Here is a 25,760-nt window from a genome sequence, read left to right on the forward strand (position 1 = left end):
TTACACAGAATAGCTGTTGGCAAAAAGATAAAAGCTACTGGCAAAATCAATGTCACTCAAAGTCCAAGAAGCAGCCACCCATATCCTAAGCTCATCCTATATCTGAGCCACCTATATCCTTAGCTCATTAATAAACTTCCCCGGGTGTGGAGGGCAAAGAAGGGAACGACCTTTGTTTATTTCCTTAGCATTCATCCTGCCTACTGCTATATCACCTCAAAACAGATAACAGCTTTGAAGTATTCGACCTAAAATTTGTTATCAAGGTGGTGGGCTACAAAATCAAGTAACTAAATGGGATCATCTATGTAGATTGGCCACTTTAAAACTATACCAAGATACCTGAACATGGCTTCTCGCTGAAGCATGGTGAAGTGGTAGAAGCCAGAAGCGGCAGTAAATGAGGATGGTTCTTCTTCCGTAAACTTAACTTTTACGTTTTAACTGTTTCTGTAAAGCCTCCTTTATTTTAAAATTTGAACTTAAGGCCATGATTTCATTAGATTGTAAACAGAAAACAGCATGACTAATTCAGCATGAGCCTGAATAAAAGCACTCTCAGGGATTTTTGTACTTAAAGCTTATCATTGCACCTACATACGTTTTTTAAATATACACATCCACATACAAGCAAATGTGTGCAGACATACACACAAATTCCTGAAAGTTAAGTTCTTATAATACCTGGAAATGATTCCTTTGAGGATCTGAAAATTTAATTACATTGGTTGGTTGACTATTAAATTCCTGCTTCTGACCACTGATATATGGTCTAAAGTTTTCAGGAAGGTGATATAAATCTGTCTGTTCATAATTACTTGGAGGACTATAACCACTTCCGCCTTCATCTCCACCTTCTTTGGGATGGTAGCCAGGATGCTGGTCATCATTTTTACTTGGATTGTCTTCCCAGCCGTTGCTACTTTTCTCTCCAATATACACATCCCGAATCTCATTATAGTCCTAGTAGATAACAAGAGTGAAACAAAGGCACTAAGATCTATTCCCGCCCTTGCCAAAGTCATTACCCGTTAGATACTTACATTCACACTTTGAGATTTGGGCAGCACCGGATGCTCACACCAATTCACCTCCAATTGCTCGGAGCGATGCAGTCTTGAGAAAAATCAATACTTTAGATTTAGAGCCCATCACTTATTGGGACACAAATTTCACAAAGAACCTCAAGATTTTAACGTGTTCTCCCTCTATCACCTACAATTCTAAGAATTAGTCTACAATTTTACAACGTGTCCATTATTGCCTACAGGGAATCAAAAGAAAGAGCCTTATAGAATCGAAATATATGAGCGCAAGTGACTTCAGGTCCTTACTCTCCCTCTGTGCCATCCTCGCTGCAGTCAGAATAGCGGAGCTCGGGCGAGGACAGGTCATCATCCAGCATATCGTGCGGCAGGTCGGTGAGTAACTGCTGCAACTGAGACAGGAAAGTCGGCGTCAATATCACACTGACGGAGACATGAGCTGCCAAACCAAAGCGGCCTTGCAACGAGTGACTTTGACTTGAGAAGTTTGTGACCGTCCTAATTTCTCCATTTAATAATTTGTGTGGAATTTCAAACAGTTATCAGGATTTATTCTGGAAGGCATTTTTTCTACAAAAGTCTTAGACTTAAATACACTTAACATTATAATAGAACTTTAAACCTTCTTTATGGAAACACAGCAACTCATGGTAACAGTACAATCACCGTATTATGTTATCATGCAGCAGACTGGAGTCTCAGAATCCTGTTCTCCCAGTAATCAGACCTTGGGGACTTGACAATCACACATTCCCCTGGGAATCCAAGCAGCCAGCTCTGCTGTGCCCAGGTGGTAAGAACAGTAGTACCAGCAGCAGCAGGTGGCCCAGAAGCTCTTAAAAGCTTTAATAATGTGATAGAAACCCCTTGGAGAGTGACTAATTTAGCAGACTGCCATCTAATTCCAACGATGAAAAGATACATGATACTCGGCTCGGCTAACACAATTGAATAAAAAGGGAGTTTTAAGACTCAGTTTTCTACCAAGAGCACTCTCAAAAGCATAACTCCTAACCGGACATAAAAGCATTTGAATTCACTCTCCAATTTTTGTCCAGATAAATCACATCTTTAGCATTTTTCTACCATTAAAAACTAGATAAATTTGTTTATTGTTTCAAGATAAATGGTGATTAAGAGATGAATGAATTGTCTAATTTGTCGAATTTCGGTATCTGTAAATGACTTTCTTCAATTCCCAATATATTGTCTTAAAATTTATAGCCATCAGAATATTCAAATATTATATTATTAATCAGAAGAGGGCTGCTTATGACTTCTCTTTAAAATTAAGCATGGGCGCCTGGGTAGCTCAGTGGCTTAGAGCCTCTGCCTTCAGCTCGGGTCACAATCCCGGGATCCTGGGATGGAGCCCAAATTGGTCTCTCTGCTCGGCAGGGAGCCTGCTTCCCACCCCCCTCTCTCTGCCTACTTGTGATCTCTGTCTGTCAAATAAATGAATAAAACCTTAAAAAAATTAAAAAATTAAATTAAGCATTAAATTAACAAGTTGACTGAATTGCCACAGATCATAAATAAATGAACCCCATCAAGTTATGCAATGAGTTAATCTTTTTTTTTTTTTTTAAAGATTGTATTTATAGATTGATGAGAGAGAAGAGAGAACAAGCAGGGAGAGCAGCAGGGAGAGGGAGAGGCAGCATCACTGCTGAGCAAGGAACCCAGGTGCAGGACTTGTCCCAGGATCCTGGGTTCTGGATCATGACACTTAACTGACTGAGCCACCCAGGCGTCCTGCAATGACTGAATTTTAAAGATTTTAATAATCTGTAAAACCTGGGCGGGGGGGGGGGGGATGAGATGCTCCTTGGTCTATGGCAAGTTTTTTTTTATCCATTTTAAAAGAAATGAAATGTAGCTATAAAATATATCTGAGTGTTACATCAAAAGCCTTCTGAAAGCAAATACATATGTGAAAAGTTAAAATATTACTGGGGCACATGGATGGCTCAATCAGTTAAGGCTTAACTCTTTGTCCGAGCACAGATCTTGATCTCAGAGTCATGAGCTCAAGCCCTGCACTGGGCTCCACACTGGGCATGCAATGTACTTTTTTAAAAACTTGTTTTAAGAAAAGTCTCTAAGGAATGTTCCAGTTGTTAACTGGGTTTTGGAGATGTCAAATTTGGGTATGGGGTATGTGAAGAAGGGAGGGGGAGATTTCCTTGATCTCACATATATTTCTAATATTCACTATTATTTTTTTAAAAAAGGTTTGTCTTGATCCATCATTCTTTAAAAAGTAAACAAGAGAAAAATATTCTAACCCAATGAAAAGTTAACTTCATCTCAAAATTTATTTGATATTAATATTAGTAACCAAGACCTTGATTTATTGGTCACCTGCTCATGTTGGGTAATTGAAAAGTCATAGAATTAGCCATATCATAGATGACCCAAAGATATAAAGAATAAGAAACACAAAAGAATCATCAAAAACTAAACAGAACACATCAAAATATTAGTATACCACACGTGTGCCTTAAGTGAAAGGTAGCCAAGTGATTTGAGAAAGACACAAAATTCACTAAAAAAAATACATGAGGCCTTTTAAAAGTGGTCCAACCTGCTTGTCTATAATTATGCATCACTCCTTTATGGAAAAAGACTACCCCCACATTCTACACAGAGAAAAATAACAAAATAAATCTCTTGTACTTGCATCGAGTAAAGAGTCCTGTACAGAAAAGAATATTTTCTTCTAAAACTTCTGTGAGGTTCAAGTATATGGCCTTATAATTAAGGGGAACCTTAAGAGAGACATCTGAACAGTACATTTTTTTTCCTCTCACCTAGAAAAAGCTGTATGATAACTAAGCAGTTCTTGTGGCTTTCTTTATGACACCTCAAAATTTACAAAATTGGCATCCAGAGAGGAAAATTAATTTAAGCATAAGCAATAAGTTCATCAAAATGTTTCTGGAACCACAGGTGAACTTATCAACTGGCAAAATCATTCCTATAGTATTTAGTTTCTTATAAAATATTTTATATATATGCTAACACTTTGAAAGCATTTCATTCACCTTCAAAAAATTTCTCCATGAAGCTCTTTGGCATAGCTAGGCCATATTCCTTGGTTCCCATAACTCTCAGGACCAAGAGAAGCTAAATGAGGTGAGTCTGTCTCATAAAGCAATTCAGGAACAAAATCCTCCCCCAAGCCCTCCATTCCCAGGACCAAAGTGTGCCCTTGTCATATACACTGTCAAACAGATTTTGCTTTCGGTCATTGAACCTTGTGCCATAAAACACAGAATTATCAGATCAACTTGGCATGTTACCAAGTATAGAATTTTATAAACCATAAATTTTCCTTGTTAAAGATTCACCTGGCTACCAAAGAGATTCATGGGCAAAGAGAATAATCTTTATAAATGACACTTAATTCCACTCACTAATTTCAAATTCATCAGACTGCTTTTTGGTCACAAATGCAATCTTTTCAGTGGGAAGTTCTTATGTGTCAATGGAGTTTAATTATTATTTTTTTAATTAATTTATTTATTTTCAGAAAAACAGTATTCATTATTTTTTCACCACACCCAGTGCTCCATGCAATTGAGTTTAATTATTAAACAGATACCTTGCCTAGGGAAGAAAAGATCATTTGCCATTGCTAACACTTCTATGGAATGGTTTAGAATACATTTCAGTAAACTCCTCTACCTTTACTAGACAGGTTTCTTCTCTAAAAAGAAAAAAAAACTGAGGGCATTTTACTCAAAGAACTTCAACAGCAAAATACTTTGCAATAACCCATAAAGAACATCCAAAACACCTACGTTTATAGGCAATGTAAAACAGAGAACATGTAAACATTTTGTTAGGATTTTCTACTTAAATTAACTAAACACACTGTCTCCGTAGACTACGATCTTCAATACTCATGAAAACCAGAGTTCTCGGATTACAAACCATACATCTCCCAGGAGAAAAGCAGCAGCAAATCGAGTAACCAACGTTCATATGGTTTTTGAACAGGTTACCTCATAAGTATACTGAAAAGATTGATATTTTACAATATAAATTATTAAATAATGCTTTCATGGATACAGTCAGGAGAATCTTCCTTTTAACCTAAGAGCCGAGTTAAAAACCTCCTTACAAAGGCTCAGTATGGGAACGCTAAAGGGCCAAGTAACTGGGCAGCCAGAGCTTTAGTTTATGAATTATATTGCATGCAGAATTTTTTTTAAAAAAACCATTCCATTAGTTAAACTAAATTTTAGGTTAGTGGGGAAGGCTATATCTAGATTGCCCCATATCTGAAAAAGAAATATGGCAGCATTTGTTAGACAAGTACTGGCTGCCCCACAAATGACACAGAACTTTAGGCCTGGGAGGAATACCGGAGCTCCTCCCAGGCAAATCTGGCCTTGTAAAAGGGAGCAAACCAAGGCCCAGAGAAGGTGAGGGGCAAGCCCAACGAAGAGAGTTCCAGCCCCAGAGCCGGCAGCAGAACCTGAATCTCACCATTCTCACTCCAATTTTCTTCTACAAGAATTTCATTTGTCACTAGAAGACAGTTATTTGTATCTGTTTGTGTACAACTGAGCTACAGTCTGCCAGAGTAATGTTTGTGTTCCTATTGTGACAGTCTCTGAAAAACTGTATGTTTTGAGAAACATTCAAAAGGCACAATCCAGATCAAGTATAAGAAATTGCTAAAGAAAGACATCAACCATGTGAATTACTAAACCATCTGTTTCTTTTTTTCTGGTGATGACAAGAAAATGCCACTAAATAAGTCAAATATCATAAAATGTAAACAAATACTAGCTTCATAACTCCCTCTAGTGGGGACAAAATGTCAAAAATCTTTCTATAATTACATCAAACAAGGCAATTAAAAAGTAGAAGAAAGGCTATGCAATGGGAAACCTTACCTCTTAAAAATACAGGATTCGAAGCTCAAATGAGCTCTATTATTCTATTAGAGAAGCACTGATATAAAAACCAAATGGACGCCTATCAGCATGGCCAGGTGTGAGCTTCTCTCTGCCATCTGCTACTTAAACCACATACGTTTCTACTCAAGATCATTTTTCTGGCTTCAAATTGATCATTACTCACATATTACCTTTACAGCAGAGATTACTGGTACTTCTGCTAGTACCATACCTAGAAGCGAGCAATAAGCATAGAGCTATTTCTGGGGAGACTGCAGAAAAGTATGTGTATACTCCAGCAAACTGGAAGGTCCCAAATGAAAGATCTTAAGCTGTGGGTTCACCAATAACTTTGGACATTCACTCCTATCACAATAACAACAACAACTATATGTCTGTAATATCCCACGGTGATCACAAAGCACGCTGACTTAAGTGAAAAGTATTTTGAAAAATCACATTGTTACATTATGAATGAGTTAATAAAAGAACTTTTTAATTCCTCTTCTCTGGGCCAGTTTTCCAAGGAAAAGTTTGCCTAGAATCCTTTGGATGAGGTCTACTTGGTAGCAAAGATAACTACAGCCATAATTCTCAAATGGCACCATAAGAAAGTAGTGTGCTCCAGTATGTCATGAGAAATAGGAGTGAGATGAACACTAGTTGACGTGACCGTGTAAATCCATGGTCCTCACTCATCTGCCCTGTTTACTCTGTAGAAAATGGAGTTTTGGGTGAAACACAGGTGAGGCTGGGGGTTGTACACTTCTCTGCTACGCCTTGGCCAACTTTACCATAACATCATTCAGAACGGAGGGACTTTACAAAGGACTGTCGTGCCAGACTCTTCTGCAAAAATCTTGGAGATTTTTTCAAAATATGGGTCTAATCATGTGGTTTGAGATTCCACTGGTCTAAATGTCCTCTGAATATTGAATCGCTTTACTAAATGAGGTGACTATTTTCTCTTCCAAAGATTAAATGCACTTTCTTCCCTCACTCTTCAATGCAAACAATGGAGGGAACAGAAATGGAAAAGGCAAGATCATAATTATAGAGCTGCTGCTGGAATGACAAGGAAGTCAGAATTTGACTGTGACTTATTCACTGACTTAGGGGCAAGTGTGGACAAAATTCAAACTGACCCCCAAAGCACCAAAATTAAACTTAGCAACTGGCCATTCATACCAGAAGGTCAAAATCAGGATTACTCTAACATTTCTAGAGAGAGGATCTCACAAATCCTTAGCAGGGTAGACTGAGAGTCAGATACATCCTGCTTGGCCCTATAGTACATCCTTAGGGATACAGACATTCCTCCTACATGAGGAAATTGAATACCAAGTGATTCACTAAGTAGAGAAAGCAATATGCCTTAGGCCACTACTAACACTTATAACCCAGTTGTCAATCCCAAAGCTACCAACAAGGGAGCAGGAAGACCACTCTTCTTTAACCACTCAAGGCTGTGAAATGTTCTGCTATGGCAAGGTCAGACAGCCTGAGGAGGTTGAAATGGCCTCTGGATATGCAAACAAACTGAGGTTTGATTAACCAATTTATCATTTTAACATGCAGTGACAAAATATACGTAAATCTAATTTTATGAATAATCCTTAATTTTGTTGGTGAAAATCTGAAACCCTCTAGCCTCTAATCTCACTTCTTCCCTTGAAGCAACTAAAGAAGAAAAAAGGCAAACACACATTTTATTAACACAATACATAATCATGTCAGAGTCAAGTTGGCTGTACATTCTTTTCTTCCATTCTGCTAGAAACACTCATTCTTAGGTATTTCACTTTTTTTTTTTTAAAGATTTTATTTATTTGTCAGAGAGAGAGAGAGGGAGAGAGAGCGAGCACAGGCAGACAGAATGGCAGGCAGAGGCAGAGGGAGAAGCAGGCTCCCTGCCGAGCAAGGAGCCCGATGTGGGAATCGATCCCAGGACGCTGGGATCATGACCTGAGCCGAAGGCAGCCTCTTAACCAACTTAGCCACCCAGGTGTCCCAGGTATTTCACTTAAGAGCTCCTTTTCCTCTGGAAATTCCCTATCCCAGCTTATAACCTACCAAGAAGTGATCCCTAGGGCTATTTTCTATATACCTAGAATTAACTGCCTCTTTTAAAGTTACTAATGTCACCCTTAAAACTTTCACCACAAAAATACACCTCTAATTAGTTCCTGTAATACCCTAATGATCTCTCTAATATCTTTTCCAATGAAAAATCACCTGTCAGATTATTTTTTCTTTTTCTTTAAAGTCTATTATAATAATTACTTAAACTGATCCCCTCAGGAATCCTGGTAGCTAAATTCCAGTGAATTATCCAAAGCCATTGGGGTCATCAAGACCTCATGCTGTGAGTTCACAAAGTAACAGAAAATCCTCACCTCCGTCCTTGCCACAAGAATTGCTGTGAAGGACCCAGTCAAAATCCGGAAACCCTGCTCAGGGTGATAAATGCCAATGAGCAACTGGCAGAGGACTGACAAGAGCGAAGCTGTTAAGTTCACGTGAACAAGGCCATGTCGGTTTGAGAGGACCATGGCCAGCTGGGAAGGGACAGCCACTGCTCGGATCCAGCCTGCCTGCTGCCATGTGCGCATGTGGACAGGGCATAGGATGTTTCAAGACAAGCCAGAAACTCTGGCTTGTTACAAGAAATTTTCCAATCTTTAAATATAGATTGAACTTTAAAAACACTACACAACCAAACAAGACAAAATGTCTATGGACAAAAATCCACCAAGATGCCAGTTTCTAGCTCTACCCGAACTCTACTGCCAGCTACATGGGCAACTGACCTTATTCCCTGCTTCCTGTTGATACAGATAGCTCACAGTAACGATTAAAAAGGTTTATAGCTGAGAAAATGGATCATATCAAGCATAATCTCAGTATAAAAGAAGCCCATCATCACAGGCAATCAGGAAATCTGACTCAAGGGGCACCTGCGTGGCTTAGTTGTTAAAGCTCTGCCTTGGGCACAGGTCATGGTCCCAGGGTCCTGGGATCAAACCCCGCATTGGGCTCCCTGCTCAGCGGGAAGCCTGCTTCTCCCACTCCCACTCCCTCTGCCTGTGTTTTCTCTCTTGCTGTCTCTCTCTGTGTCAAATAAATAAAATCTTAAAAAAAAAAAAAAAAAAAGAAATCTGACTCAAACTAAAAATGATCCTAATAAATTGACTTTCATCAACTGCTGCTACTACTATTGGCCCCATTTACTGAACATGACTTGGTGCCAGGAATTTCGCTAAACTCATTTATGTATCTAAAATATAATCTTATCCTCTTATTCTTTTTCTCCTTATCTTTCACCACACAGCAGAGAGTAAGATCTTTAAAAACATGATCAGACATCACTTTCCTGCTTAAAATCCTCCACTGAATTCCCATTGCTCCTGGAATAAATTCCAAACATCTTCCCATTACATACACTGATTTGACCCTAGCTCACCTCTTCATGCTGTTTCCATACTTACCCCTTGGTTACACAGTTCCCACACCACGGCCTTCTGGCTGGTCTGCAGATATACAGGGTCTATTCCCACTTGTGTGCTTTACACTCATTGCATGTTTTGGGAATATTCTTCCTTAGGCCTCTGCATGGCTGTTCCTTCTCATGAGTCAAGTCTCAACTTAGGCATTTCCTCTTTCAAAAGGCCTTCTCTCACCAGTTGCTTTAATTTCACTCTTTTGTTTCCTTAGCACTTATCAGTGCTAAATTATCAGTCACTTGAATTAATTTATTCATCTGTTTACTTGCCTATTGCTTGCCTCCACAAGGACTAAGCTACCTAAAGCCAAGAACCTTGCTGGACTGTTCAAGGCAAAGTTCTAAACGACGAGAAACTAGGTCTCTGCCTCCAAAACCAACCACTACCTCCTACATGAAAATATCTTAAAGAATCATACCATTTACTATGTTTTAGTCTTGTCTCAAAAAAGGAAGCATTCCACTCAACCACCTTTTAAAAGTTCAAATACTGGGGGCGCCTGGGTGGCTCAGTGGGTTAAGCCGCTGCCTTCGGCTCAGGTCATGATCTTAGGGTCCTGGGATGGAGAGTCCCACTTCAGGCTGTCTGCTCAGCAGGGAGCCTGCTTCCTCCTCTCTCTCTGCCTGCCTCTCTGCCTGCTTGTCATCTCTCTCTGTCAAATGAATAAATCTTTAAAAAAAAAAAAATTCAAATACTGATCAGGTTTTAGGGAATGACAAAAAAATTACAAATTCCTTCAAAAGGACACAAAAAGATAGCATTTTGATTAGGAAATAAAACTTTAAGATTGGGTTTAGAGTCTTTTCTCTGGGTAACCTACCTCTTTCTCCCTTTCATAGTCTTCTTTGTCATACTCTTCATCTTCATTTTGTGTCTGCAGTGCCATGCTGCCAAAATCTAATGACATGGTGTTCCTGTGGAAAGAGAAAGACACTTGGTTTCTAAATATCCCATAAAATCTCTCCAAATGACACACAGATGCCACAAACACACACACAAAAAGACAGTAGCAGCCAGGGAAAAGATATATGTAACTCATGCATAACAAATGGTTAATATTTCAAATATAAAGACTACGCTGACAAATTAATTGTGATTCACAGAAAATAGCTGTATGACAGTAACTCAAAGAAAAGGAAAATGCAGGGTACCTGGGGGTCTCAGCTGGTTAAATGTCTGCCTTGGGTCCTCTGGGCTCTCTGCTCAGCAGGGAGCCTCCTTCTACTCCCCCATCCCCTACTCGTGCTCTCTTGGTAGCCCTCTTTGAAATAAATAAATAAAATCTTAAAGAAAAAAGAAAAATGCAAAAAGTGAATAAATCTGTGACTAGACCTTTCTCATGGTCTGGAACATATCACTTAAAACAGCAAGAGTTTTGTTCACACACATAAAAATAAAATAATTTATTCTATTAAAAATTTTAAGAATATGCTCAAAGTTATTAAATTTGTTTATTAGATATGGCAAAGGTGGTAACCTCCACAAATTGGTTCATCCTTTCGGTATCACAAATCCAAACGTCATGTTTTACAAAAAGAGACCCACTAAATGCCGAGTTAATGATTGCCAGCTGAAAACCTTGACGGATCTGCTCAACTCTGTGTAGCACATGGCAAAAATGTCAATGTTAAATGTCCTGCTCTTTCGCTTGACAAAATCAGGCTCAAGGAAAAAATACTCAGGAAAAACAGAAGTGAAGAGTGTGAAGCTGTACCATGTAGAGTTCCAATTCCAAAAGCAACAGAATTTCTCTGCAGAGCGGTTACTGCTGTGGTAGAAGCAGCAGCAGGAGGTGGGTTTTCAAGTACTTACAGTCAAAAGCCTGCTGATGATTTGAATTATATTTAGGAATCGATGCTACATGGTGACTAGCCAGAATTTCAAAGGTCCAAAGAATCCCAACAAAAAAGTAGGCAGGCGTCATCAACTACCCAGCCTAATACTGCCTTCCCTTCACTCCACTCCTCTGCATGCCAGCAAAATGCACTTTGATGTGAGCCTGAGCCACAACTCATTCGCTGCACTTTTCAGGCTCTAAAATGCCATTAAATTGGAAGTGAATTAAGAAGCACAGGCCCAGGCATTTTACCATAAAGAAGACCATTTTACCATAAAGAACTTAGCTCCCTCGTGTTAACAGCTGAGAACTATGACAACAAACTTTCACGAAAGCCGACAGCTCTACAAGCAAAAGATATTCCACTGCATCAGATCTAACATGCCTTTGATTTTATGACTCCATTCCATTTGTACCACTAAGAAAAAGATGTGGCCAATTAAATTATGACACATCATTAATTTTAAACTGCAGCCTGACTTTGTAGATATGAAAATCCAGAAAGAAAATGAGCACTTTAGAATAGAAGAAATATGGTGTTAGACTAACACAAATTTTAATGCTGAAAATCCCCAAACATCAAGTTTTTGTTTGTTTTTCAAGGACTTAATTACCCTTCTTGTCCAAACTGTACTTTGCAGTGGACCTTCCTTAACCCTCTCTCTCTGGTCCCTACACCCAGCGCATCCCTTTCAACTCATCAGCTCAAACCCCTTGCATCAACTTAAACTCTTCCAGCTTCTGTTTCTTAGACCAGACTTGCTCCTTTCTATTCTTGTGCCAGAGCCAAAAGGAGGAAGGGAAATGTGCACTTTTTCACTAAGAGGGAAAATACACAAGTTTAGGAAATCTACACCTCGTCTCCATCCAACAGCTACGAGAACCTTCTTGTACACCTGCATTAGTTACAGACCTGAATGTAAAGAGCCTATAATATAGCTGAAATGGTAAGGGGAAAACACTCACACAAGCCCATGTCTCTAGGGGTTTTTTTTTTATTACTGCAAGTGAACACCAAATCTATAGAATTCAACAGATAATGAAAATACTAGCCAATTTAAATCCTGGCTCCTTAAAGGAGGAGTTAAAGACTTTAAGGACATCCCTGAATTCTCTAGGCAGAAATCATCTTTCCTGCTTCACCAGAAGTTTACAGTATTTACAGCAATTCTCTACCTCTTTACAGTATTTTACAGTATTCACAGTATTCTCTACCGCTTCCTGCATTTTATAGGTAAAGCCAGAATATGGATTTGGGTTAATTTCTCCTGTATAAGGTAAAAGAAAGGAGAGGGTTTTTTTTTTTCAGTTGTTCACTAACATGCCATCAATTCCTGTTGAATATTGGAAAAGAACATCAAGATTTACAAAAGCCTTTGCTAAATACAGCTATTTTATTTTTTTTTTTAATTTATTTATTTATTTGACAGAGAGAGATCACAAGTAGGTAGAGAAGCTGGCAGAGAGAGAGGAAGGGAAGCAGGCTCCCCGCTGATCAGAGAGCCCGATGTTGGGCTCAATCTCAGGACTCTGGGATCATGACCTGAGGTGAAGGCAGAGGCTTTAACCCACTGAGCCACCAGGCACCCCAATACAGCTATTTTAAATAAAGAGCTACTTTTTCTCTCAGAAAATAGTGAATTTTGCAAGGTATTTTCATTTTTAAATGAAGAGAATGTAAAAGACCAAAACATATTGCTTTTGAAAGGCTTTTTAATCCAATGTCATTGAAGAAATCTGCAAATATCTGAAAAGACTAAAGTCTCTTGAGTCTCCTTCTCAAAAGTGCAAACTACTGGAGACCTAAGAAACTACTTTGGCATAAAGAGAAATCTGATAACCTTATTGTGGATAAATAGATAATTAGTATTTTAATGAAATTTTAAAATAAAAGCTAATGCTTTTCCTCAACTTATTAACCACTACTACTTACCACTGTTATCAGAGACTTTACCATAATATTCAGAATAAAAGAGACTGCTTCATAAGAAAAACTAAATAGTAAGACCATAAACCCAGAAGCCATGAAAGAAAAACTTGAAAGAAACTTAATCACAAAAAATAAAATTTTCATATGGCAAAAGACATCACTGACAAGTCAAATATTATGTATGAAAAAACACACTTAACAAAGTCAAAAGATAAAATAATGCATAAGAAAATGTTTGCAAAAGACATGACAAAATCCCAATATACAGCTTTCAAAAAGAAATGAGAAAGACAACCTAATTAAAAATGGGCAACTGACAATTCATTTTTAGAAAGTGTCTAATATTCAATTAACTTAAAAGTAAGCTCATGAAGAATTCACAGTGTCATTTAAACACTGAAATGATTTTCAACCACTAAATTAAAAAAAAAATTAACAACACCTAGTGGTGGCTATTTTGTAGGAAAGAGATATCCTCATGAATTCCTGGTGAAACATATGAATTGCTGTGAAATGTATGAATTGCAAAAACCATCCTGAAAACTACCATATGAGTATACTGAAAAAGAATACTTGTCCTAGTAAAAGTACTTTTGAATAAATTTGGTGATACTATACTAACAAGAGAAATAATGACATATTTCTTTATTTACTGACTGATCCTTAAACAATCAAGACACAGAATAAGTGTGCTGTATACTTTAAAAAATAAAATAGTTAATACTTTCTCCCCAGATAACTTTTTCTGAACCTATTAATAAGACTATGTTCGGGTTTTTTGGTTGTTTTTATTTTTGTTTGTTTTTAACACTCAGATCAGAAGGGCTCAGTCTCAGTACTCATTTTGTAGTTACTCTTTGTTTTCTTTGCCCTCCTTGCAATTAGAGGAATAGCCAATGAGTGTTTAGTTGGACAAAATATCAGAAACCAAAAGCACTGCTTTTGTCTCATCCAAAAACCTAGAAGCTCTCTGAAAGCAGAGTTAAAATGCATGTCCTCCACATTTTGCACAAGGCAGGCACACAATAAGAATCTGTTGAATGGGGCGCCTGGGTGGCTCAGTGGGTTGAGCCGCTGCCTTCGACTCAGGTCATGATCTCGGGGTCCTAGGATCAAGTCCCGCATCGGCCTCTCTGCTCAGCGGGGAGCCTGCTTCTCTCTCTCTCTCTGCCTGCCTCTCTGTCTACTTGTGATCTCTGTCAAATAAATAAATAAAATTAAAAAAAAAAAAAAAAGAATCTGTTGAATGAATATGATACATTCATGCCACCCTCTAGGATTCATTATTTCAATAAAATTTTCCTCTGCAACTAATATGTGCCAGTTTATATCCTAGATGTATCTAAGACATGGTATCAGCCATGGGGAGTTTACCATCCCTTAAAGAAACAATGATATAAATCAAGAGTCACCGTGATACATTGTAATCTGCAATAGAGGAGAGTATAAAGCACAAATTAACTTTGACTGAAAAAAAAAAAGGGCAGCTGAGGGAAATTTCACAGAAAAGGACTTGCAGTTAGAAAAAACTCAATACCTCTGGAAGTAGTTAAGAATAAGCGCACTGATTCAGACAACCTGGGCTCAATTCTAGCTCTTTTATCAGCTGTGCATGTTTTGAGGCCGCTGCTTCCATTTTTTCATTAAATAAATGCAGGTAAAAATAATACCTGCTTCAAAGATTGGTTATGAAGATTCACAAGATAATGAATATAAAGTGTTTAGCACCATGTACCAATCACTACATGGTTTTGTTACTGTAACACTCTTACCTATGAACAGGAGTCTGCAGCTACAGAAGAGGTAAACAGCATTCAGTGTATCTAAGAAAGGTGAACACGCTGCTTGTGGGAAACCTAACTTAAACTAATACCTCTTCTGGGATGAAAACACTACCTCCTTCAAGATGCCCTCCCCATCCTGTTGCCCTAGGGAGGAGGGGAGGATTCTGCACTTTCAGACTATATTTCTTATGCTTTTCTTATGGCTTCCATTTCAACCTCTCACTTCGTTGTACGCATTTACATATCTAGGGAGTGCATATAAATTGCCATGCATTGTGAAGGATATGGTCAAATTCAGCTTAAATCAGACTCAAGTTCATGACTACAAGATAAAAAAAGGTTAAGTGCCAGGAAGGGGGTTGGTCTATAAACGCGCTAGGAAATTCTACTCACTTGCTTACATGCTAGCTTCCCTTCTCCAAGGAAAATAACCAGAACGCACTAGCCTGATTTAGACGTGCATTATCAGTTTAAGAGGCCTGGTTATTTATTCAACAATTATTCACCATGCACTGTTCAAGATTACAAAGTTCAGCAGGACTTGGTAGAGAAGAGACTAGACGTTTAAACAAATGATGACCATCTGTCATCAGTGCTAATGTCAGCAGCTTGGACAAATCGAGTCAAGGGGCCTGAAGAATGCTGCAAGTAGGCACCCACAGCTGAACGACAGAATCAATCAGCGGCCTTACCAAGGAACTCCGTTTGGCGTCACCTGCAGCACAACAAATAGATACGGCGACAGCGAAGCTGGAGAGTGCCAGCACCGGGTGCCTTGGGGCTGCTGGCTTGGCTGCCGGCGTCACATGCACTCGGTCAACACACGTGTACAGAGCACCCACTGTGAGCCAGGCGCAGCGCCAGGGTGACCACAGCGGGGTTCCCCAGGAGAGGGTCTCAGGCTTTTCTCCCGTAACCTGCACGGGGCTAGGGGGGCTTCCCACACGTCGCTTGTAAGGAGGAACTGGGGTCTCACGGACACTTCAAAGTCAAAGCCGGAATCCTGCAACCCGCGGACAGTCCACCACCACCGGATTTGAGGAGGGGGCGGCGGGTGAGCCCGCGGGCAGCCACAGCCAGAATCCCGAGGACTCCGCACCTCCTCCAACCCCAGCTCCAAGCCCAGCCGAGAAGCGAAACTCACCGGAGGCCACGGGTGCTGCCACCACGGGGAAACCCTAATCCCCGCCGAAGACAGACTTCTAACAAACCCCCTTCCCAAGGACTCTAATCCGCTCGTTCCTTCCTCGTCACAACCGAACCCAGCGGTGCCGAGGCCATTGAGGAGCAGCCGCCTCCTTCAATCGCCGCCTAAAAGCTGGCTGGGAGGGCGGGGCCGTGCCGGCTCGAGGCGGGGCGTGGCGGCGGAAGTCCCCGCCTTTCTCAAGCTTGGTTGAGAATTCCGCCCGCAGTTGCGAATGTCTGGCTGTTTGAAAGCGGGCGCCAGAGGTGGCGGGAAGGTCCTCCTGTGCTCCCATTGGTGGGTTAGGGAGCCAATTACGAAAGGGTTGGCCTCTAGACTGGGCGGGTTTACGGTTGCTAAGAGATGCCAAGGGGCGTGGTTTAGGACTTTGGCGGGGATGTGCGGGTTTTGTCAGGGGTCCCCCGCCCCTTCCTGTACCTGCTGGTTCCCCCTTGGCCCCTCTCGCCCCCGCGCTCTCCATTCCTAAATCTCAGCTCTCGATTACAGCACACAGAATCCCTCACTTTCCCCACCGAACCGTGACCTTAAAGGTTTTAGCACCTGCCCTTCTGATTCTCTAAGGTGCCTGCTTCCCCATCACCTAAACGCACTTAGCTGTAGTTTTACTTTGTCTTCTTTCTTACTGGGTTCTGCTTTGTTTGAATTTGTGTTTTTTTCATTACCGATGAGATGGCACATTTTCCCCGTGTCTACTCAATTCCCCAAGTGTGAATGTTCTTGTTTTAGGTATGTGTTAACGCGAGCTTTAAGACAGCGCTGTCCAGGGTGCACTAAAGCCCGTTCTGTATCCACCTGCCAAGCTAAAACGCTTTTGGTGACTATCAAGGAATTAGTAGCCCTAGGTTCACATATCTTTTTCACCCTTTCCCATTAGTATGAGAAAAGTATGGAGTAAAATGCTTGTTTAAGGCTCTTCATAATCCAGCTAGTTTTCTTTTGCTACCTCACCACGCCACTCCTGTGATGTCTATACTAATCCCTCGTTACCCCACCAACTAGCATAAGGTTATGCCACATAATAAGTACTCACTCAATCCATAGCAATAAGGTACTGAACTGCGGGCTGAGCTGCCTGCTGTTCCCAGGGTGCTTTTGTTTTGCTCAAGCTCTTTCTCTCGCCCGTATTTCCCTCTTACTATCCACTCATCTTGAAGACAGATGAGCACCCTTCATGACACACTTCCCCCTACCTTGACAAAAATGATCCTTCCTACATCTGTACATGGTATACATATCTTAAGTTTCTTGTTATCTTTTGTAATTAGTTGCACATCTGTTTTACTCAGTTCAACGTCAATATCTTGAGGTACTTACATTACTTCTTGGACATCAATCATGCTTCATGGTCTCTGGCAGGCACTCAGAACAAACAGGTTAAATGAGGAAAGGAATGAACAAATAAATTAAGACTTCTGTACCAGAAAATATGAATAAAAGGCATTCAGGTAAATGGCAGTTGTTGAAACCTGAGCCAAGGTATCTGTTAGCGGGAACTAGGCTTGGTTTAAGATGGAATGCTATAGCAAGGATGCCAAGTGATCCCTGTTTCTTACAGAGATGAACGCATTAAAGATATAAGGGGGGGGGTACATGAGAAGACAATGTTTATAATCCCTTACATAGTACTTTAGAATTTGGTGAGTTCTTACAACAAACCTGTGAGGACCCAGGACACGTGTTCATATCCCATTTTACAGCAGAAGAAACAGGTTAAAAAAAAATGATTTGTCCAAGACTACACAGCTAATGCAAGACAGAGAAAGACTTTCTTTTTTTTTTTTACACTTAAAAAAAATTATTTATTTGACGGAGAGAGAGAGAGATCACAGCAGGGGGAACAACAAGCAGAGGAAGAAGGAGAAGCAGACTCCCCACTGAGCAGGGAGCCCAGTACGGGGAGTCTTGGTGAGGCTTGATCCCAGGCCCCTGGGATCATGACCTGAACAGAAGGCAGACATTTAATTACTGAGCCACCCAGGTGCCCGTGAGACAGAGAATTTCAGCACATTTCCTTTATCTCCAAATACAAAGCTTTTTATATTTAATATTATATTAAATGTAATAGATTTAAGCACATAGGTTACCAAAAAAATGCAAAGTAAAGAATAGGTCAGAGCCCCTTGCCTCTAAAAATAGATTCGGATAAAGCTATGTATATAATCAATGAAATTTTTTTGACTGCCTATCCTGTTTAACTCCTGGCCTAGATGCTTGAATATAAAGTGTGAGGCAGGACCCCTCCCCTCAAGGTACCCATACTCTTTGACAGTGCAAGATGCTTACATAAGAAGACAAATACACACACACACACACACACACACACACACACATATGCACACGAACCCACAAAATAATTTACACATGCAATGTAAGAATGGGTGATGAATCTGGGGAAAACAGAATATCTAAGAAAGGATTATCAGAAGGAGTTCTTGGAGACAGAGGAAAAGAGAGTCAACAGGAAGGTGGTTAGGATGAATTACTGCAAGTGAAACCACACCAGCAAAAACAAAAGATTCTTATATTTATGGGGCACATGGATGGCTCAGTAGGTTAAGTGTCTAACTGGAATTTGACTCAGGTTATGATCTCAGGTCCTGGGATCAGAGCCCCATGCTGAGCTCCATGCTCAGGGGCCAGTCTTCTTGTCTCTCTCTCCTTTCCCCCTCCTCCTGAGTACTCTCCCTCTCTCTCTGTGTGTGTGTCTCTCTCTTAAATAAATAAATCCTTAAAAAAAAAAAAGGATTCTTATAAGAGTGGAGAAGTGGGCTGGAAAGGGGACAGCCAATTGAAGAGCTTGATGCTTGAAGAAATGGGAAATGCATGCTACAGAAGTAAGGTATGATGTACACAAAGAATGAACTTAATAACATGTCCAGAGAAACATAAGTAGATAAAGTCATTCTGGAATAATAAAAATACATGTGGAGGAAGAGGGACGCATGGGTGGCTCAGTCGGTTGGGCCACTGCCTTCAGTTCAGGTCATGATCCTGGGGTCCTGGGATCAAGTCCCACATCGGGCTCCTTCCTCAGTGGAGAGCCTGCTTCTCTCTCTGCCTCTGCCTGCCACTCTGCCTACTTGAGTTCCTTCTCTCTCTCTGACAAATAAACAAATAAATAAAATCTTTAAAGAATTTGGAACTTTTAAAAAAAAAATGTGGGGGAAGAGAGAAAAACTGCCGAAGATCTTATGTGCTAGGCAAGAGGTTATTTCTGGAATGTTGGGTCAATATTTATCTTGCATTTTTAAACAGACAACCTGTGAGCTGGGAGGGACAATACCTCTACCAGCCTTGTCTACATTTCAAGCGGAAATGTCATGCTGTTGAGGAGATGTGGTCCTTCCCATTCAGAACATCTATAAAGGTGGAGCTAAACCATCATTCTTCTTTTTTACTACCTTCTCTCTGGTGTCAAAACTAACAGGTCAAAGCAACGCCATCACAAAATAAGGAGTGCTATCCTTAAAAGAGGACTGAACTTAAAGAATATCTGAGTTCAAGTTCCAGCTCTCCTACCCACTAGCTTTTATCCACAGCAGTTTCTTTAACCCCTCTGAGCCTCAAAGTTTTTACTTAAAAAGAGGAATGATAATATCTACCTTGCAGGATTGTAAAAAGGATGAAGTCGGACTGTGTGAAAGAAATTCTAAAATGTAGAAACGCTATCTCACTGAGTGTTATTTAACTGAGAAAGATCAGACCATTATTTGCAATATATTCATTTAATAATATTTTTGAGCATCCACTTTGCACCATGCACTATTCTAGGGTCTCATTTAATAATTCATGAGTCAAAATGCTTGCCCTAATTAAGCCCCTAATTGCCAGTTCTATTCCTGCCCACAGGCACTCTAACTTCACCACCACCACTTCCCCACTACCCTAGATCTGGCCATCCCTTCCCAAGTAACTGAAATAAGACTTCATGAAATTGAATCAGGTGGTAAACATACGGAAGAGAAGCAGGCTTTTATTACAGTTGTCTGTATTGTATGGGAAATGCACTACTTCCATATATGGAATTGTATGTTTATGGTGGAGCCTAGACTGAAGATCATGAACTTCTGGTGCTCGGAGCCATGGGTCTGCCTGATTCTTGTATTTTGTAAAGCCTGAGAGTTCAGCTTTTCTTTGGGTCTTGTGATAACCTGAACCTTAAAGTAACCTTTTGACTTAAGCTGACTCAGATCGTTTAGGAATGGATACTGTCCCCCTGAATTTCATGTCCACCCAGAACTCAGAATGTAACCTTATTTGGAAATAGGGTCTTTGCAAATGTAATTAGTTAATATAGATGAGGATGGGTCCTAAATCTAAAACTGGTGTCCTTAAAAGAAGAGAAGGAAGCAACTGAAACTAATGTAACAGCACGTGTCAATTATACACACATGCACACAAATATATACATTATTGTAGTACAAGGGCTCACTTTTTTTTTTTTAAGATTTTATTTATTTATTTGACAGACAGAGATCACAAGTAGGCAGAGAGGCAGGCAGAGAGAGAGGAGGAAGCAGGCTCCCCGCTGAGCAGAGAGCCTGATGTAGGACTCGATCCCAGGACCCTGAGATCATGACCTGAGCCGAAGGCAGCGGCTTAACCCACTGAGCCACCCAGGCGCCCCCAGGGCTCACTTTTAAAATTAAATTTTTAATTTCATAAAAAAGAAAAAGAAAGTGGGGGGAGGAAGAAGAAAAAAGAGAGAGAACACAGAAAACACACAAGGAGAGGACAGCCATGCGAAGATGAAGGCAGAGAAAGGAGTTATGTCACCGTAAGCCAAGGAACATCCAGGGCCACCAGAAGCTGGCAATGGATTCTTCTCCAGAACTTCAGAAGGAGCATGGCCCTGTCAACACCTTGATTTCAGACTTCTAATCTCCAGTACTGTGAGGGAATAAATTTGTTATTTTAAGCATCTAGTTTGTAGTACTTTGCTGCAGTAACCCTAGGAAATTAATACAGGTAGGTTTTCATTCCTTACAACCAGTTATGACTAGGATGCATTTGTGACAATAGATTGATTGTCTGTGAATAAATCAGTGGTTCTCCAAGTATGATCCATAGCCCACTGGTGGACCTCGAGGATATTCCTGATATTGTAAACTGACCATGTAAGCTGTTTCTTCAGTTTTCACGGCAAAATATCTTGCAATTTTATGGTTTTTATTTTCACATACAACTAAGGTTTATCTATTAGGAATCTACCAAGTAAGATATGATGGATTACTAATGTTTAGAATTTGTAAATTAAAGTTATCATATTATGTAAGCTTACCAAGAATGGTGTATCATTGTTTCTTTGTGAAACATTATAAAAACTGCTCATGCACATCTGAAGATAACTTAAATGCCCACTTTGGGGAGAAGGGTGTAAATAGTGTCATTCCCAGGAAACTTTTTTTAAAGAGATATTATTCCTGTTTCTTAATTATGAACTCTCTTTTCTTGGCTTCATCAACATCAATTAGGTTTGTTGTAAGCTGTTGGGTTAACTCAGCTGTGTGTAGTGTTAATTACTTTAATAAATGAATTTGTACTTTTCCTATAATTTGACTTTAAAATAATATCCAAGTTCTAGTTCAATTTTTATCATTAGTCATCTATTACTAATATTATCAATTTATAATTCTTCTGAAGTTTGCTTATACTTTATTGAAATTTATTGGACATTTATTGAAATTGGAAATTTATTGAAATTGAAATTTATTGAAATTTATTGAAATTGTTCTATTTAAACAACTGAAAACATATTATCAAGGCAAGTCATCAAATAACTCGTTTCTGAAAAATCTAAGGCAGTATTTGGGGATATAAAATCATGTAAATGATATTTCTCCTTTAAAAGTAAATAAATAAGCAACCCCCATGGTTCCTCTTCAGTTCTTCATTGTCACTGAGTTATTTTTTCACTACCTAAAAAAAAAAGAAAAAAGAGAAAAAGAAAGGAGGATTGGGGGTGAAATGTACATGGGGCAATAGGTCTTTTGCCTCTCTATGGTCTTCGACCAAAAGTGTGAGAGCCAATTGCCAGGATTTAACGTTCAGGATTTTCATTCACACCAAATTTTTTCATCAGAAAACCTGTGAAAGTTGTCAGAAGTAGTGACAATGATCATTTGATAAAGAGCCAAAGCTGCCAGAATCATACCTGAGTGTGAAATGCAGACCCTCTCAGATGCCACACTACTTCTGTTTCTCGAAACAAGATCATTAAACTGGTGAATATTTTAAATGTTAACATGTTCAATGCATATTAATAAAATACAAAATAAGGATACCATTCCCATGACAATTACAGGATTTATTTAAAATTTTCAGGTATTCGAACACTTAGATAGTGTAGTCCCATAATGGTGCACATGTTTAAAATTATTTGATGTTCTTCTGCCTTAGGTCAGGTTCCCAGAAATTACCTCTGGCATGAAAATTTGAGTACATAGGATTTAGTAAGGAAGGCTTTCCCAGAGAAAGCTGTTAGGGAGTGAGGAAACAGGTCAGGAAAGGAGAAAAGTCAAGCAGGTGTGGGCTTTCTGGAGATGTGCTGGTCAATGTGACCCCATGGGGAGCTCCGAAGTTTAATCAGGATGGGTAATGCACTCTTGCACCAGAGATGGTGGCAGGGCAGGGAAGAAGGAAACTCACAGGCACCTCTGGCTCTTGGTGACTCAAAGCAGCTCCCCTTACCTGAAGCTGTCATCAGCAAGAGCCCCTCTGCAGTAGTTAGGAGCAAAACACACAGAAGCCAGCAGGGGGCAGGCAGAAATGATTCAAGGGATCTATCTGAAAGGGTCTGGGCAGAGGCGCCATGTCTCACACGCCATCTGTGTTTGCCATCCTTTGATGTTGTCAGCGTATCTCTGGAGATAATATCAAACATTACGTTTGAGGCCCCTGGTGAAGGTGGCTTCATGTAGTTCATCTAGATGACTCCTCCTAGTCCTAGTATGATGGGACCTAGGATGACCAAGATGATCCCACTGGTGAAAATGTCAACAGTTAAAGTAGTGATCTTCCTAAAATCTCTTGACATATCTCTTAGCCCCAAAACATTTTTTAAATTGAACCTTTTATTTTGGAAAAATTGTAGATTCACAAACAGTTAGTCATAAGAAATAACTGGGAAATAACAGGGAAAGCTTCTCCACAAATAACATTGTTTTCAAAACTATAGTATAGTATTACAACCATAATATCCACATTGATACAATCAAAATTCAAAACTATTGCATCACACAAAGATTCCCCACATTGCCCTTTTGTAACTGTACCCACTCTCCTTCCTCCTTAACACCTAATCTATTCTCCATTTCTATGATTTTGTCATTACAAGAATATTATATAATTATAGTCTTATAGTATGTAACCTTTTGGGATTAGCTTTTTGCTCCGTATAATTCTCTGAAGATTGTATGTACATTGTATGTATCAGTTTGCCATTCCTTTTGATTACTGAGTAGTATTCCATGGTATGTGTGTACCACAGTCCATTTCACCATTCACCCATTAAAGGAACACGTGGGGTATTGCCAGCTTTAGGTCATTACAAACAAAGCTACTATAAACTTTCCTGTGTATACGTAGGTTTTCACTTCCCTGTGATCCAAGCCCAGTGGTGTTATTACTGGGTTGAATGTTAGCTGCACGGGTAGTTTCTTAAATAAACCCTCAGAGGGGCTGTACTATTTTACATTCTCACCAGGAATGCATGTGTGGTCCACTTTCTCCTCATCAGGCCAGCGTTTAGTATTGTCAGTATTTTTCATTTTACCCATTCAGGTATGTATATAGTAATATCTAATTGTGATTTTAATCTGCATTTCCTAACTGGCTAATGATTGTGAAAATATTTTCACATGTTTGTTTGCCATCTGTATATCTTCATTGAATTGTCTGTTTGTGTTTTTTGCCCACTTTCTAATTAGATTTTTTTTTTACTGTTGAGTTTTGAGTTTTTTACTTATTCTAGATACTAGCCCTCTCTCAGATATGTGGTTTTCAAATATTTTTTCCCAGTCTATCGCTTGCCCTTCATCCTCTTTATGGAGTCTTTTACAGAGCAAAAATTTATTATTTCGATGAAATGCAATGTACTAGTTTTTCCTTTAATGGATCATGTCAACTCTAAAAATTCTTTCCCTTACTCTATATTCTAAAGAGTTTCTCCTGTGTTTTTCTTTCCTAAAAGTTTCATAGTTTTACATTTTATATTTAAATCCATAACCCATTTGGGTTAATGTCTATGTAAAGTGTGAGGTTTGTTCTCTTGCCACAGATGTCCAACTGCTCCAATGCCATTTGTTGAAAAGGCTGTCCTTCTTCCATTAAGTATAATGTCCATAGCCGCCTCCTCGTGGAGTCACCAGGGCTGGGGGAGTACCTCCACTGGAGCCCACAGCTCCTAGGAAGAGCTCTCTCTCTCTGGATTATATTACCATGATCTCCCCTTACCTGTTCACTGGTCCCAGGGCACTGTGTCCTCCTTTGTGGTTTCCCCATACTCTGCCCACACCTTTGTAAAGAGTCCCTTTGTTAAACCCTCCTCACATTACCCAACTGATGTGAGCCATCTGTTTCCTGTCAGGACACTGATACATCCTGCAAACGATAAATCTTCCAAACCCCAACATCAGACATATACAGTCAATTGTCACAAAGCAATGATCATTTATTTTTTTTTTGAAAAATCATTTACGGGTATTTAGAGACAAATGGATTTCCACTTTAAAACAGATGAAGATAAGCATGTGTCATTAAAATAGCATGCAATCAAATATTTCTTCTATTGTTTCATTTTGTTTTAACGGTGTCTGTGGTACTTGTAAGTTGAGTATTTGCTTACCTAACTACTATAACATTACAGTCAAATACTGATTATCTATGTACCGGTTCATTCTGTGCCAGGATTCATGTACTGCTAGTATCATTTATACTCTCTGCATCTGTTTCTATCAAGAACTTTTTCCTGCAATCCCATTAACACTCCGCTCAACCAATCTTGAGACCACAACCCTGCTCTGTCTCTGCCAGGTGACTAGATCACCCACAAGTTTCTACTATCTATACTCACGCTGACCCCTTTTTGTGGGGACAGATCATCAAGAACCAAGGTATATATAAAACTGATGAAAGAGCCATTATTTCCTCATTGTGTAAAAGGAAACAAACCTACCTAAGCAATCAGTGACACCAGAAGTAGGAGAAAATCATAAACCTTTATAGAGGAAATATTACAGTTCAGTGTTCCTTGATGTCTGATGATTTCTACCCTCCAAAAATTTCTTGTCTTTTACTTAAAACTTAGCAAATATATCACAATTACAAAGATTAAGTTGTATCTACATGGCCAAAATGAGGTGGGGTTAAGGCAACTGTCCAGATTACTCAGGATAAAAAAGCATCCTAAAGCAATGGCCAAGCCACTCTATGCAAAGGCTAGGAAAAGACTGAAGCCGTTTCCTGCTACTCCAAACAACCGAATCCACTTCCACTGTCACTGCTGAGAGCGCGCCAGTGTGTCTGTGTTTGTGATGGAAAGGC

At 39.6% G+C, this 25,760-nt stretch overlaps 1 protein-coding gene across 5 annotated transcripts in view; it reads right to left on the reverse strand.

The window, feature by feature from the left end:
• CEP152 (centrosomal protein 152) overlaps positions 1-16,317 on the reverse strand; it is a 91,253-nt gene extending 74,936 nt beyond the window's left edge. For 3 of the 5 annotated variants that reach the window (XM_059372777.1, XM_059372779.1, XM_059372775.1), the window contains exons 1-5: positions 16,158-16,317; positions 10,283-10,376; positions 1,335-1,438; positions 1,044-1,116; positions 685-963 (exon numbers count right to left, since the gene is read on the reverse strand). In XM_059372777.1, the coding sequence (XP_059228760.1) occupies positions 685-963; positions 1,044-1,116; positions 1,335-1,438; positions 10,283-10,369 (543 nt within the window). In that variant the 5' untranslated portion in view covers positions 10,370-10,376; positions 16,158-16,317. Of the gene's footprint in view, positions 1-684; positions 964-1,043; positions 1,117-1,334; positions 1,439-10,282; positions 10,377-15,705; positions 16,105-16,157 lie in introns of those variants that run through there. The other 2 variants (XM_059372776.1, XM_059372780.1) reach the window with 2 other exon arrangements.
• Positions 16,318-25,760: the final 9,443 nt, after the last annotated feature.

The sequence above is a fragment of the Mustela nigripes genome, chromosome 13, assembly GCF_022355385.1.
Source record: "Mustela nigripes isolate SB6536 chromosome 13, MUSNIG.SB6536, whole genome shotgun sequence".
NCBI classification, from domain to species: domain Eukaryota; kingdom Metazoa; phylum Chordata; class Mammalia; order Carnivora; family Mustelidae; genus Mustela; species Mustela nigripes.